Source organism: Lipotes vexillifer, unplaced genomic scaffold, assembly GCF_000442215.2.
Source record: "Lipotes vexillifer unplaced genomic scaffold, Lipotes_vexillifer_v1.1 scaffold1484, whole genome shotgun sequence".
Lineage (NCBI taxonomy): Eukaryota > Metazoa > Chordata > Mammalia > Artiodactyla > Lipotidae > Lipotes > Lipotes vexillifer.
Window position 1 is genome coordinate 452,040 of NW_006798010.1, and position 12,025 is coordinate 464,064.

The following is a 12,025-nucleotide window of genomic DNA, read 5'->3' on the forward strand; positions in this document are numbered from 1 at the left end:
TTTCTTACTTTTTAATTTAATTTTTATTGGAGTATAGTTGACTTACAATGTTGTGTTAGGTTCAGGTGTACAGCAAAGTGAATCAGTTATATATATACATATATCCACTCTTTTTTAGATTCTTTTCCCATATAAGCCATTACAGGGTACTGAGTAGAGTTCCCTATGCTGTACAGTAGGTCCTTATTAGTTATCTATTTTATATATAGTACTGTGTATATGTCAATCCCAATCTCCCAATTTATCCCTCCCCTGCCCTTACCCGCTGGTAACCACAGATTTGTTTTCTACATCTGTAACTCTATTTCTGTTTTGTACATAAGTTCATTTGTACCCTTTTTTTAGATTTCACATATAAGTGATATCATATGGTATTTGTCTTTCTCTGTCTGACTTACTTCACTCAGTATGACAATCTCTAGGTCCATCATATTGCTGCAGAAGGCATTATTTAATTCTTTTTAATGGCTAATGTTCCATTGTATATATGTACCACATCTTCTTTATCCATTTTTCTGTTGATAGACATTTTGGTTGCTTCTATGTCTTAGCTATTGCAAAGAGTGCTGCTATGAACATAGAGATGCATGTATCTTTTTGAATTATGGTTTTCTCCTGATATATGCCCAGGAGTGGGATTGCTGGATCATATGGTATTGGGTTGGCCAAAAAGTTCGTTTGGGTTTTTCCAAACATCTTATGGAAGAACCCAAACAAACGTTTTGGCCAACCCAATAGTTCTATTTTTAGTTTTTTAAGGATCTTTCGCTTCTTTCATTGGTGTTAATTGAGCTTCTTAATGGCTCCATTCATCTCCACTGTTGATTTACTATTATACCTGTATTTTTAATTATTAGTGATTTCCCTAGGGTTTACAGTGAACATCTTTAATTACTGAGACTCTGTTTTCAAGTAACATCCTACTTCGTGTGCTGTATACAGATCTCATGACAATGTATTCCCAACCCTTCCCTCCCATCCTCTGGGCTATTATTATCAAGCTCTTCACTTTTACATGTGCTGTAAACATGTAATACACTATTGCTCTCTTTGCCTTACTTCTCTCAGAGTAATTAAAAGGAAGAAAACTGAATTTTATTTTCAAATTCATATATTCTATTTCCATCACTTTTCATTTCTTTGTGTAAATCCAAGTTTCTACTGGGAACATATTCTTCCCCTTAAAGAATTTCGTTTAACGTTTCTTAGTGCAGGTAAACAGAGGATGAGTTTTCTCATTTTTGTCTGAGAAAGTTCTCCTTCGTACTTCAGAGATATTTTTGCTTTGTATAGAATTCTGGATTAGCAGGGTTTTTTCATCCAGCACTTTAAAGATATAACTCCATTGTCTTCTATCTTACCTGTTTTATCATGAGAGGTCTGCTGTGATCCTTAGAATTGTTTCTCTGTATGTAATGTGTCTTCTTCCCCTGCTGCCTTCAAGATTTTCTCTGTCTTTGATTTTTAGCAGTTTGAATATACTATGTATACAGATTTGTTGCTGTTGTTTTTCCTGCTTGTTTTTTTCTTAGCCTCTTTGATCTGTGGTGGAGTTTGTCACTCATTTTGGAAATATTTAGATAAATAATGTCAGCCATTATTTATTTAAATATCTCTTCTGTTTTTTTTCTGTCTCTCTTTTCCTTCTGGGATTACACTTACACAGATCTGGTGCTATCTGATACTGCCCCGCCGATCTTGCGTATTCTGTTCTGCAACCCTCGCCCCTTTTTTCTCTTTCTGTTTCAATCTGATTAATGTCTATTGACCTATCTTACTGTTCACAGATTCTTTCCTCAGGTGTGTAAAGTCTACTGATCAGCCCCTCAAAGTCATTCTTTACTTCTATTATTGTGTTTTTTTATTTCCAGCATTTCGATTTGACTCTTTCTTACTCTCTGCTGAAATTAACCATCAAATTCTGCATGGTATCTACTTTTTCTATTAGAGTCTTCAACTTATTAATCAGTTGTTTCATTTTTTTTTAATCTTTATTAAATTTGTTACAATATTGCTTCTATTTTATGTTTTGGTTTTTTGGCCACAAGGCATGTGGGATCTTAGCTCCCTGACCAGGGATCAAACCCTCACCCCCTGCATTGGAAGGCAAAGTCTTAACCACTGGACCACCATGGAAGTCCCTAATCAGTTATTTTAAATCACATCCTATAGTTTCGATACCTGTGTCATATCTGTCTTGTTCTGTCACCTGTCTTTTCTCTTGTCAATATGTTGGTTTTCTCCTGTCTTTTCTTATGCCAAAAATGTTTTGTTGAAAGCTAGACATCTAGAGTAGAGCAATAAAGACTAAGGTATATCGTTTTGATTCCTTCCCTTTTGCTGCATGGGGTTTGGATCAGCCTAGTCAGGATCTGATGCTGCCCTGGTTATCCAGCCTTCAAATCCTTCTAGTTATATCTTGTGTTTATGGTGGGGCTGGTATTTCCCATTGTCTGCTATACCTTTGTGCTGAGCCTCACCTCGGTGAGGGTCTCTCTCCATATTCTTGCTCCTTTTCTAGCAGTAGACTGCTGTTACTCACAGCTTGTTAGCCTGGGTGCAGGAGGCAGAGCCCAGAAGGGTAATGTTTCTGTTGTTCTGATTAAGCCTCTGTCTTAGGTGGGTGCTGTGTCCCTGGATCTGGGGGGAGGGAGTGACTGGAAAGGCCCAGTGCCCTAAGACCAACAGTGTGTGTTGCCCTGCTCTCTGCAGTTCCTTCCTTAGTAGATGGGAAAGGTCCGTGAAGGACACTTTCTCAGAATTCTGGCCAGTCTTTTTGTGAGCACCAGGTCAGGCCCCATGGAGAGGGGCCTGCAAGTTCTTGTGAATTTCCCTTATGTCTGTGGCCCCCAAGGTTCTGTATTCTTTCACTAGGCTACACCCTTCCTTTACCAACTTGTTAACAATTTTAGCTGAATTCTTCTTAGTGGGGTCCAGCTTAGTGGGGTCCAGTTAAGCTCATGCCCATCCCTCCTCAAAGGCACCTGTCTTTCCACCTGTGGCTAGCCAGTTGCCTGTAACTTCAGCTCTCAGACGGGTCAAAAGAAAGTTGTGAATCTGCAGTTCATATAGCTTGTTGTTATTATACTGGTGGGACATTGCTCCTTCGGCTTTTTACATCCCAAACACAAACCAGAGGTCTCCACTCTTTTTTGGAAAGTAAGTACTGAAAATTGGTTGCTGCTTCGGTTATCCTTTGTCCAGGCTAGTTTGAGACGATGCCTATATGTTTCCAGGTTAAAAGAGAGAAGAGAGTTTTTTCAAAGGGGAAAAAAAAGGTTGCAGGTTTATTTTGAAAAGTATTTGCTGTTCCTGACATTTGCCACCAGAGGGCAAGTCACCACATCACTCCCCCTCTCACTGGGTGAGGCCAGGCTTCCAACAGGGAAAAAGTAAGCGTGTAAAGTGAGAGGCAGAGGCAACGGAAGTACCTGAGGCTCACAGAGGCCTGTTTTCGAGGCCGCCCTAGGCTGTACGGCTACAGGTGGGGCTCCTGGGCCCTGCAGCCCCAGCCCTGACCAGCGGGCCACAGCTGTGCCCTCTGCACAGAAGACGCCTTCAGACATCCAGGCTGAGAGGCTGCCAGGAGGAGCCTGCTGGGTGGTCAGGCTCTAGCACCTTCAGGTGATTCCAACCTTCTGCTCTGTGTGTTGGGGCAGAGGAGCTGGGGGGCGTCAGGGTGGGGAGTCCAGGAAGTCCATTCCAGTCCAGCTACTTAGTGTAGGAATTTCCAGGAGCCCTTTGGTAGGGAGGCTGAGGTGGGCTGTACAGCTGTACTACTTTAGCTGGTTTATCTGAAACAAATAAACCAAAATCACAGTGGCTTCACGTGATAGAAGTTTGATTCTCCTGCAGATAAAGTCTAAAACAGGTGTTCCTGATGGGTAGGCAGGTCCCCTCCAAGTGGGGAGTCAGGAGCCCATTCCTGATATCTTGTAGGGCCGCCATCATCAGAAGGCATCACGGCGGGAAGGGGTGAAGGGGAGAAGGCGCACCCACCCCACAACCACATCGCCCAGGGCTTCCCCCAGCACTTCTGCTCACGTCCCATGGGTGCGAGTAAGCATGTGCTCTTTCCTAGTGCTAGGGTGGGGGCCTGGACAGGTGCCCTCAAGGCACCTCGCCCCTGGGAAGGTGGACAGCCAGACCCAAAATCGCCCACGATGCACCCACAGAAACTGCTCCTAACAGGTTATTATTCTAGAACACAGTTTCCCAGATTTGCTCGATTTTAAGACCCACAGAGGATGCTTATTTAAGAGTCCTTGGGCCCATTTCCTGGGCACTGGTTTGGCCATCTGCATGGCGCCCGGAGTGGGTGCCTTTACCAAGCCCTCCAGGAAGCCATGCTGCCCTGTCTACAGACGGAGCCTCTACCCCCTGCCCCCACCCATGGGTGGGAAGCCGGGACAACCCTCTCTCTGTTGTCGTGGTGACCCTTGGAACTATGGAACTAGCTCCTGGGTATGGCCCAAGGGAGGCTGGTCCTGAGCTATCCTGCAGCCCTCCCTGGGTGTGACTACCCTGCAGCTCAGCCCGGGGAGGGGCAGCCTGTGTGTCACAGTCACATCAAGGCAGGACTGAGCAGTCTGTGGCCTAGGCAGACCAAGTGGCCCCTGACTTCCCAAACCAGAGCACAGTGCCACCCAGCCACATCGAGATGAAAAGGAAATTCTGGAGCAAAGCTGTGTTTCCCTTATATGAGGGGTTAGGGGCTGGGGTAGAGGAAGAGGATTATTTGTGTGTCTTTAGCAACTGGAGGGCAGCACTGAGTCAATGTTTCTGATTTCTTACCAGAAAATCAATTATTAACGGTATTCAATCATAGATTTTATGTATGTATTTATTGTTTATTGATTTGTCTTTTCTGTTTTTGCCATGACTCCCTTGTCATGAATCTTGGGGAAGTGACACCAGATTCATGACCAGCATGGGGGGGGGGAGTAAGAAGGTAGGGTAAACCCCAGGAAGGAACAAGGCCCCGTGCATCCTGGAGTGGTGCCTGGGGGCTCAGTGTCCCCAAAGATGGGGCTCTCGGTGCCAAAGGAAAGCAGCGTGTGGGAGGCCCCATGTGTTCAATCAGGCACAGGCAACATCTGGCCGCCCGCACAGGAGCAGGAGAGAGGTGCTCCAGGGCCTGAATAGGCAAGGATAAGCCTGAAACAGGGAGGCCCCCATCCATGAGCTTTCAGCTCCTAGCCCATTTCCCCCTCTAGAAAGGGGCCCGGCCACACCTGCCTCCTAAGCCGGTGCGACAGCGGAGGCGAGACCTCCCTGTGGAGGCCGCAGCAGGGTCTGAGTGTCACACCTGAAGGTGCACCAGGCCCTGCACCCACACATACCAGCCCCAGCGTTTGGGCAGGCTGGTTCCCGAGGCAGCACTCAGGGCAGCACCCAGTGCTCTCTCCACCAGCCACTGGCACGGAGCCCAGCTCCAGCATACATAGCAGCTGGCCTGGTGGAGCCCCAGGCTGTGCTACTCTGCTGGGGCCTGATGCTCAGGTGAGGCCTGCAGGGGAGCTTAGTGCAGTCCCCACGCAAGGCTGCTGCCCAGAGGGCAGAAACGGGATGGCTCCCATTCTCTCCCCGCATTCTTTCTGCCCCTGACAACAAGAGTAAGCCCGTCACTAGGGAGCTGATCCCACCAGGCTCAGAAGCTCCCAGCAGACCCCAGACAAACCTGTAAACAGCAGCCTCCAGCCTAGCCTTTCTGAGGAGGGCCCAGGTTCCCCCAGGGCAGGGGTGTGTTTTGATGAATCCATCCCTGGGTGCAGTGTGGAGCCCATCTCTCCTCACTGCCTTGTCCACCTACACGTTCCCTCCTCAGAAGGCTCACTGGTCGGCCCTAGAAAAGCTTGCCAAAGCTCCCTCAGCCTGCTGTTCACCCTCAGGGCGCTATCACCACCTGACAGCCTGAGCTGTATGTCACCTGTTCATCCTGTCCCCAGTACAGGATGTGAGCTCCCTGTGGCAAGGGCCACAGGGTCCGTGGGTCCCGCAGCAACACAGAGCAGATGGGCAGGCAGCCCTCGCTCCCCTTCTCTGGGAGGAGATGGGCAGGCCTGGCCTCGAGGCCCCCCCAGGTGACCTTGCTCAGTGCGCTGTCTGGCCTGGGTCCTTCGTTAGAAACCACAGAAGCAGTAATAGCTGTTTTTTGTCTGCTGCCCAAGGACGGCACCTGCCTTTTTACCCAGGTCAAGCCCAGGTCTCCAAATGCTCTTCAGCGTCCACAATAAAGAGGAAACTTTTTAAACTGTTCGTGGTGCGTTTGAAACCTCCGGCCTTAACACCCCTCCTGGCGTAGAGGTCCTGTGTACAACTCCATTCGGTTTCCTCAATCATGGAGACACCTGGTCTCCGTGGCCTTTTCCTGTCTTCCCTGGGGGTCACGGGGACTTCGAGCCTCCCGTCCCCGCCCCCGGGCCACCTGGCACGGGTCTCTCTCTTTTGCGTTCCAGCCGTGATCCCCCTGACGGATTCAGAGCACAAGCTGTTGCCTCTGCACTTTGCGGTGGACCCCGGGAAGGACTGGGAGTGGGGGAAAGACGACAATGATAACGCCCGGCTGGCCCAGTAAGACCCTACCGTGTGTCCCCTCCCCTGGCGCCCTACGGGGCGGTCTGTCTCCGGGCTTCCCAGGGAGGGGCTGGGCACGGCGCCCCTGCTCCTCGGGGCTGGTTGGCTGCACTGGCGGGGTGCGCGAGGGCGAGCTGGGGCGCATCTCACTCGGTGTTCCTCTCTCGATAGCCTGATCCTGTCGCTAGAAGCCAAGCTGAACCTTCTGCACAGCTACATGAATGTGACGTGGATCCGGATCCCCTCTGAGACCCGGGTGAGCCTGGCGCGCGCCGGGACGGACGGCAGGTGCACTCGGCCCGGGGCGGGCAGGCGAAGTGCATCCCAGCCTTGCCCGCGGCCCCGCCGCCCCGGCTCGGCTGCAACGCGTGCCTCTGTGCGCCTGTGCCTGCGAGTCTGGACGTAGGCGCGCGCTCCGGCTAGGAGAGTTTTTGTCCCCTTACTTTCTCCAGAGCGACAGGAATAAACACGCCCACTCAGAAAACAAACCGTAGGCAACTCACAACACAAAACTCTCTCTTGCCGAGATGGGAACACGATGTGCTGCCACGGAGCGGAATTAACTATAAAACTGTGTGTGGGTCCTTGGAAAAGGCAGGGAACCGAGGGCGCGATTCCTCGGCACCCGATCCTTTTCTCCTTCTCTCCCCTCTTTTTCTCCCCTCCAGGAGGGGAGGGCTGTGAGAAAGGGGGCTGGCGCCCCACTTGGCCCCCTCCCCCAGGGAGGACCCATGCTGGCCCTGCCTCCAGATGCTAAGAGGGATTCGCTTTAAGTATCTGACTGATGTTTGTGATCTCAGTAGTGAAGTCCCAGGAAAAGGGATTTGTTTAAAAAACAAAAATTACAAATAATTGGCCCTCCCCAGACATAAATTTACTTACCCATAACGTAGGGTTCGTAACGAATATTTTTTAAGTTTCATGAGGAAAGCAAGGAGGGCAGTGCCTGGCACACAGTACCCAGGACAAACTGGCACTGCTCAGAGTGCTTTGTACTCCAGCGTTTACATGTATCTAAACTTCACAGGGCTCCCTGAGGCAGGTCCCGATACCCCATGTTACTGGTGGCACGAGTGACAGTGGATGGCAGTCTGGCTCCAGAGTCCAGCTGCCTGGAGTATGTCATTATGTGGCTGTGGGTGTTCTCTTCTCGCCCCCACGAGGGCTGTGAAGGCAGCGGCTCTAGATCGAGAATCAGGAGACTCTCAAGCTGGGACACAGCTCGGGTTTGGGGCAGTGAGGCAGGAAGCCACACCGCGGCGGCGGGATCTGCCTCCACCGGCCGCGTGGCGCCAACTGATCTCTAACCTCCTCCCGTCCCTGCCCTCCCTCTCCCCTGCAGGCCCCTCTGGCGCAGCCGGAGTCCCCGACGGCCTCGGCGGGGGAGGACGTGCAGTCCCTGCCCGACTCGCTGGACTCGGACCGCGACTCGGTGTGCAGCAACTCCAACAGCAATAACGGCAAGAATGGCAAGGACAAGGAGAAGGAGAAGCAGCGCAAGGACAAGGACAAGACCCGCGCGGACTCTGTGGCCAACAAGCTGGGCAGCTTCAGCAAGACGCTGGGCATCAAGCTGAAGAAGAACATGGGCGGCCTGGGCGGCCTGGTGCACGGCAAGATGGGCCGCGCCAACCCCGCCAGCGGCAAGCACAGCGACCCGCCCGAGCGCGGCAAGGAGAAGAAGGCCAAAGCGCGCAAGGGCAGCAGGGAGGAGTCGGGCGCCTCGGCCAGCACGTCGCCCTCGGAGAAGACCACGCCGTCGCCCACGGACAAGACGGCGGGCGCGTCGCCGGCCGACAAGGGCGGCGGGCCCCGCGGCGACGCCTGGAAGTACAGCACGGACGTGAAGCTGAGCCTCAACATCCTGCGCGCCGCCATGCAGGGCGAGCGCAAGTTCATATTCGCCGGCCTGCTGCTCACCAGCCACCGGCACCAGTTCCACGAGGAGATGATCGGCTATTACCTGACCAGCGCGCAGGAGCGCTTCAGCGCCGAGCAGGAGCAGCGGCGCCGCGACGCCGCCGCCGCCGCCGCCTCCACGGCCAAGCGGCCGCCGCGCAGGCCAGAGGCCGAGGGCGCGCCGGGCCCCGAGCGCGCCTCGCCGGGCCCGCCGGCCGGGCCTCCCACGCAGCTGGTGCTCAAGCTCAAGGAGCGCCCGAGCCCCGGGCCGGCGGCGGGCGCGCGGGCGGCGCGGGCAGCGGCGGGCGGCGCGGCCTCCCCGGGCCCCGGCGGCGGCGCGCGACGCGCGGGTGCCAGCGGACCGGTCCCGGGCCGCAGCCCCCCAGCGCTGGGGCGCCAGAGCGTCATCCACGTGCAGGCGGCGGGCGCGCGGGACGAGGCGTGCGCCCCGGCCGTGGGCGCGCTGCGGCCGTGCGCCACGTACCCGCAGCAGAACCGCTCGCTGTCGTCGCAGAGCTACAGCCCGGCGCGCGCCGCTGCCCTGCGCACCGTCAACACGGTCGAGTCGCTGGCGCGCGCCGTCCCAATAACCCTGCCCGGAGCGGCGGGGGCGGCGGGCGCGGCCGAGCCCAAGTCGCAGACCTACACCAACGGCTTCGGCGCGGCGCGCGACGGCCTGGAGTTTGCCGACGCCGACGCGCCGGTCGCGCGATCGAACGGTGAGGGCGGCGGGGGCGGCCTCGGCGCGGGGCCGGCGCAGCGGCGCTGCCAGCGCGAGAACTGCGCGTTCTACGGACGCGCAGAGACCGAGCACTACTGCTCGTACTGCTACCGCGAGGAGCTGCGGCGGCGGCGCGAGGCGCGCGCGGCCCGGCCCTGAGCGCGCGCCGCGGCCCCGCCGGCTGGGCTGTCCTCTCCACGCTGTTGGTGTCTCCTCCGCGCCCTGGTCCACCGGGAGGCCGGCGATCCTCTGTCCGTGCTGTGTACGTGTTTGGTCAAACGTTCCTAATGGTGCCTGAACCTACACTGACGCCACTCAGGTAGTAGACGGATAGGAAACAAGTCATACTGTTGGAAGTGGGTGTGCTAGCTAGCATCTGCCTCGTACCTGTGGAAACTCAATAGCCATTGCAAGGGTATTTTTGTTCTTCAATAAGAGAAATAAAGAATTTGCAGCCCTTTGTTTTTAGAAGGGAGTGTTTTACATGCCTTTTTTTTTTTTTTTTTTTTTTGGCTTTTTTCCCTAACCCGGCGACTGACCTCTTCCATGTAGCGGTCACCTGCGTGCGATTGTTGCCACCCAGGGTTTCGAAGCAAACGCGCGGCCCCGGGACCGCGGTGGCGGCTCTGCCTCGGGCTCCCACCTGTGCCCCTCCCGGGCCCCTGGAGGACAGGGCGGTTGGCCTCCCACTGGCGCCCTGGTGGTCCCCGTGACCCTTTAGGAATACACGGCTCCATCTCATAAGCAAAACCTCCTCCCACAGTCCCCGGCTCGAGCGACATTCACACTGCCATCAAAGCCGCGGGTGTCTGTAGGATGGGCACCGGACAACCTACCTCGCAGGGCGTGGTGAGGTGTAGCGATCACTCCCGGTGCCGGGCAGCTCAGGTGACAGGAGCTTTCCAAAGACACCTTGGGGCCCAAAGGCAAGGTTCCGAAGTCACAATTTGGAGTTGACCATATATGAGCAAAGATGACAGCCTGCTCACATTTCTCCTTCGAAGACACTTCCACAATGCTTTGTCACCAGAGTGGCCCCTAGGAAGCAACCATCGGTGCCCCAGGAGAGAGGCGAGAACTTGACCCTGCGGTCACTGTGTAAGCCCCCTCTAGGCTGCCCTGAAACCCGGCCTGCGCCTCTTTCCAGAGGGAAGGGGCTGAGGGCCACCGGGAAGGAAGCCCACCCCCACCTCCACCTCCACCCGCATCTGTCTGGGATCAAGCCAGGTGGAGGGGCACCGCTCCCATCGGGGTACCCTCTGCAGGGTACGGGTAACCCTGACTGTGGCTCCAGAACACATGAGGGGCAGCCCCATCCCTGAGCGGTCCCTATTTTGGTGCCTCCTTACATTTCTTGAGGAAAAAATAATGTGTCCTTAGCTACCCTGTTCTGAGCAGCAATATGCAGCGTCTTCCTTCCAAGATTACCTCTGGAGAATACCATTCTTGGCCAAGGACACTGAGGCGTTAAACCTGCCTCACTGAGGAAAGATCTCGTTTCCAAGAAATACAGATACGATGGGTAAAATCCTCACTAGCAAAAGAATCCTTTAAAACCTGTGAGAGCCTTAGAATAGCCTCTAATAATCCCAAGAAAGAGAGGAGAAAGCACCCAGCTTCGCTGTGGGTGTATTTTCAGAAAACACAGGAGGTAGACCATCTCTTCATTGGCGCCAGCTTCTCCTTCTCCAGAAAGGATGCTTTCCCCGAGATAAAGAGCAGAAAAAATAATAATAATACGGAAGGGGATTTTTGTTTTTACTTGTTTGAAGAATTATTGATATAATAAACTAATTTGAGTATCTCCTGTGAGTAATTTCTTTTTGTTTTTAATTATCCACAGCACGTGGAGTTTTCAGTAATTTATTCAAGGTTTACATAAGTGGTTCCTTAAAATTATTTATTAAATAGGATCTTAAATTTTTCGAAAGTTTTACTTTTTGTGCTAAACGATACTTTCAGTGTGTGGTAATTACTAACATTCATGTCCTTCATATTACTGGGGTTTCTTTTGTTAAAAAAAAAAAAGTTTTTAAAAATTCTCTCATCAAGAGGGTTTGTGGCAGCTTTTTGGACTGATTCTTCACGTCATGCTGACCAACTGCTTTGCCATCCAAAGCTGTGAGGTCACAGGAAATAAATATTGCTTCACGTGTAGACGCCAGTTCCTGCCCTGCATCTCACAGAAGGTGGAACAGCCAGCCTGGAAAATGCTCCTCTGTGCATTCAGAAGCCAAACACATACGCACAAGAAGTCAAGGAGGCAGAAAGTAATCTCGTGTTTGTTTTTTAATTTTTTTAACATGAAAACAGCCAACCAGAAATTTCCAAAACTGGCTGTGCAAATATTTTATCTTTCTCATGCTCTCTGCCAGGTGAAAAAAAAAAAAAAAAGGCAAACTGAGAATAAAAATGGTCCATTCGTAGTACCAGAGGAAAAAGGAAAGCCTTTAAAGCCAGGCAGTGTAATTTGTAGGTAATATCAAAAAACAGTGACCTGTTCTAGCTCCTCGGATTTCAGAGTCACCACCACCACACCCACATCTGACATATATGCCATAAATAAGAGCCTGAGATCCAACCCCAGACCCCACCCCCAGGCTCCTCCCCACCCCCCCAACGTGGAAGACCCCTGCACCGGCCGCTCCATTTGCAGGGCGCCTGTGGGTGTCACTCCCATCTGGTACAATGCCCTCCGTCCACATCGTTTACAAATAGGCGTCTCCTCTTGTGAGAGACCTGGATCCATCCTTCCTCTAAACAGTGTTAAAAACTGAGAGAGCCCACTGTTCCCTTAAATGTGCTGGTCCAGCCACCCACCCCACCCCA

At 52.8% G+C, this 12,025-nt stretch overlaps 1 protein-coding gene across 1 annotated transcript in view; it reads left to right on the forward strand.

Annotated features, from left to right (window-relative positions):
* The window catches only part of OTUD7A (OTU deubiquitinase 7A), a 185,913-nt gene extending 176,249 nt beyond the window's left edge, over positions 1–9,664 (forward strand). Inside the window, exons 9-11 of the mRNA XM_007470030.1 lie at positions 6,459–6,573; positions 6,748–6,832; positions 7,919–9,664. Coding sequence (XP_007470092.1) covers positions 6,459–6,573; positions 6,748–6,832; positions 7,919–9,355 — 1,637 coding nt within the window. The 3' untranslated portion in view covers positions 9,356–9,664. The remainder of the gene's footprint in view (positions 1–6,458; positions 6,574–6,747; positions 6,833–7,918) is intronic.
* Positions 9,665–12,025: the final 2,361 nt, after the last annotated feature.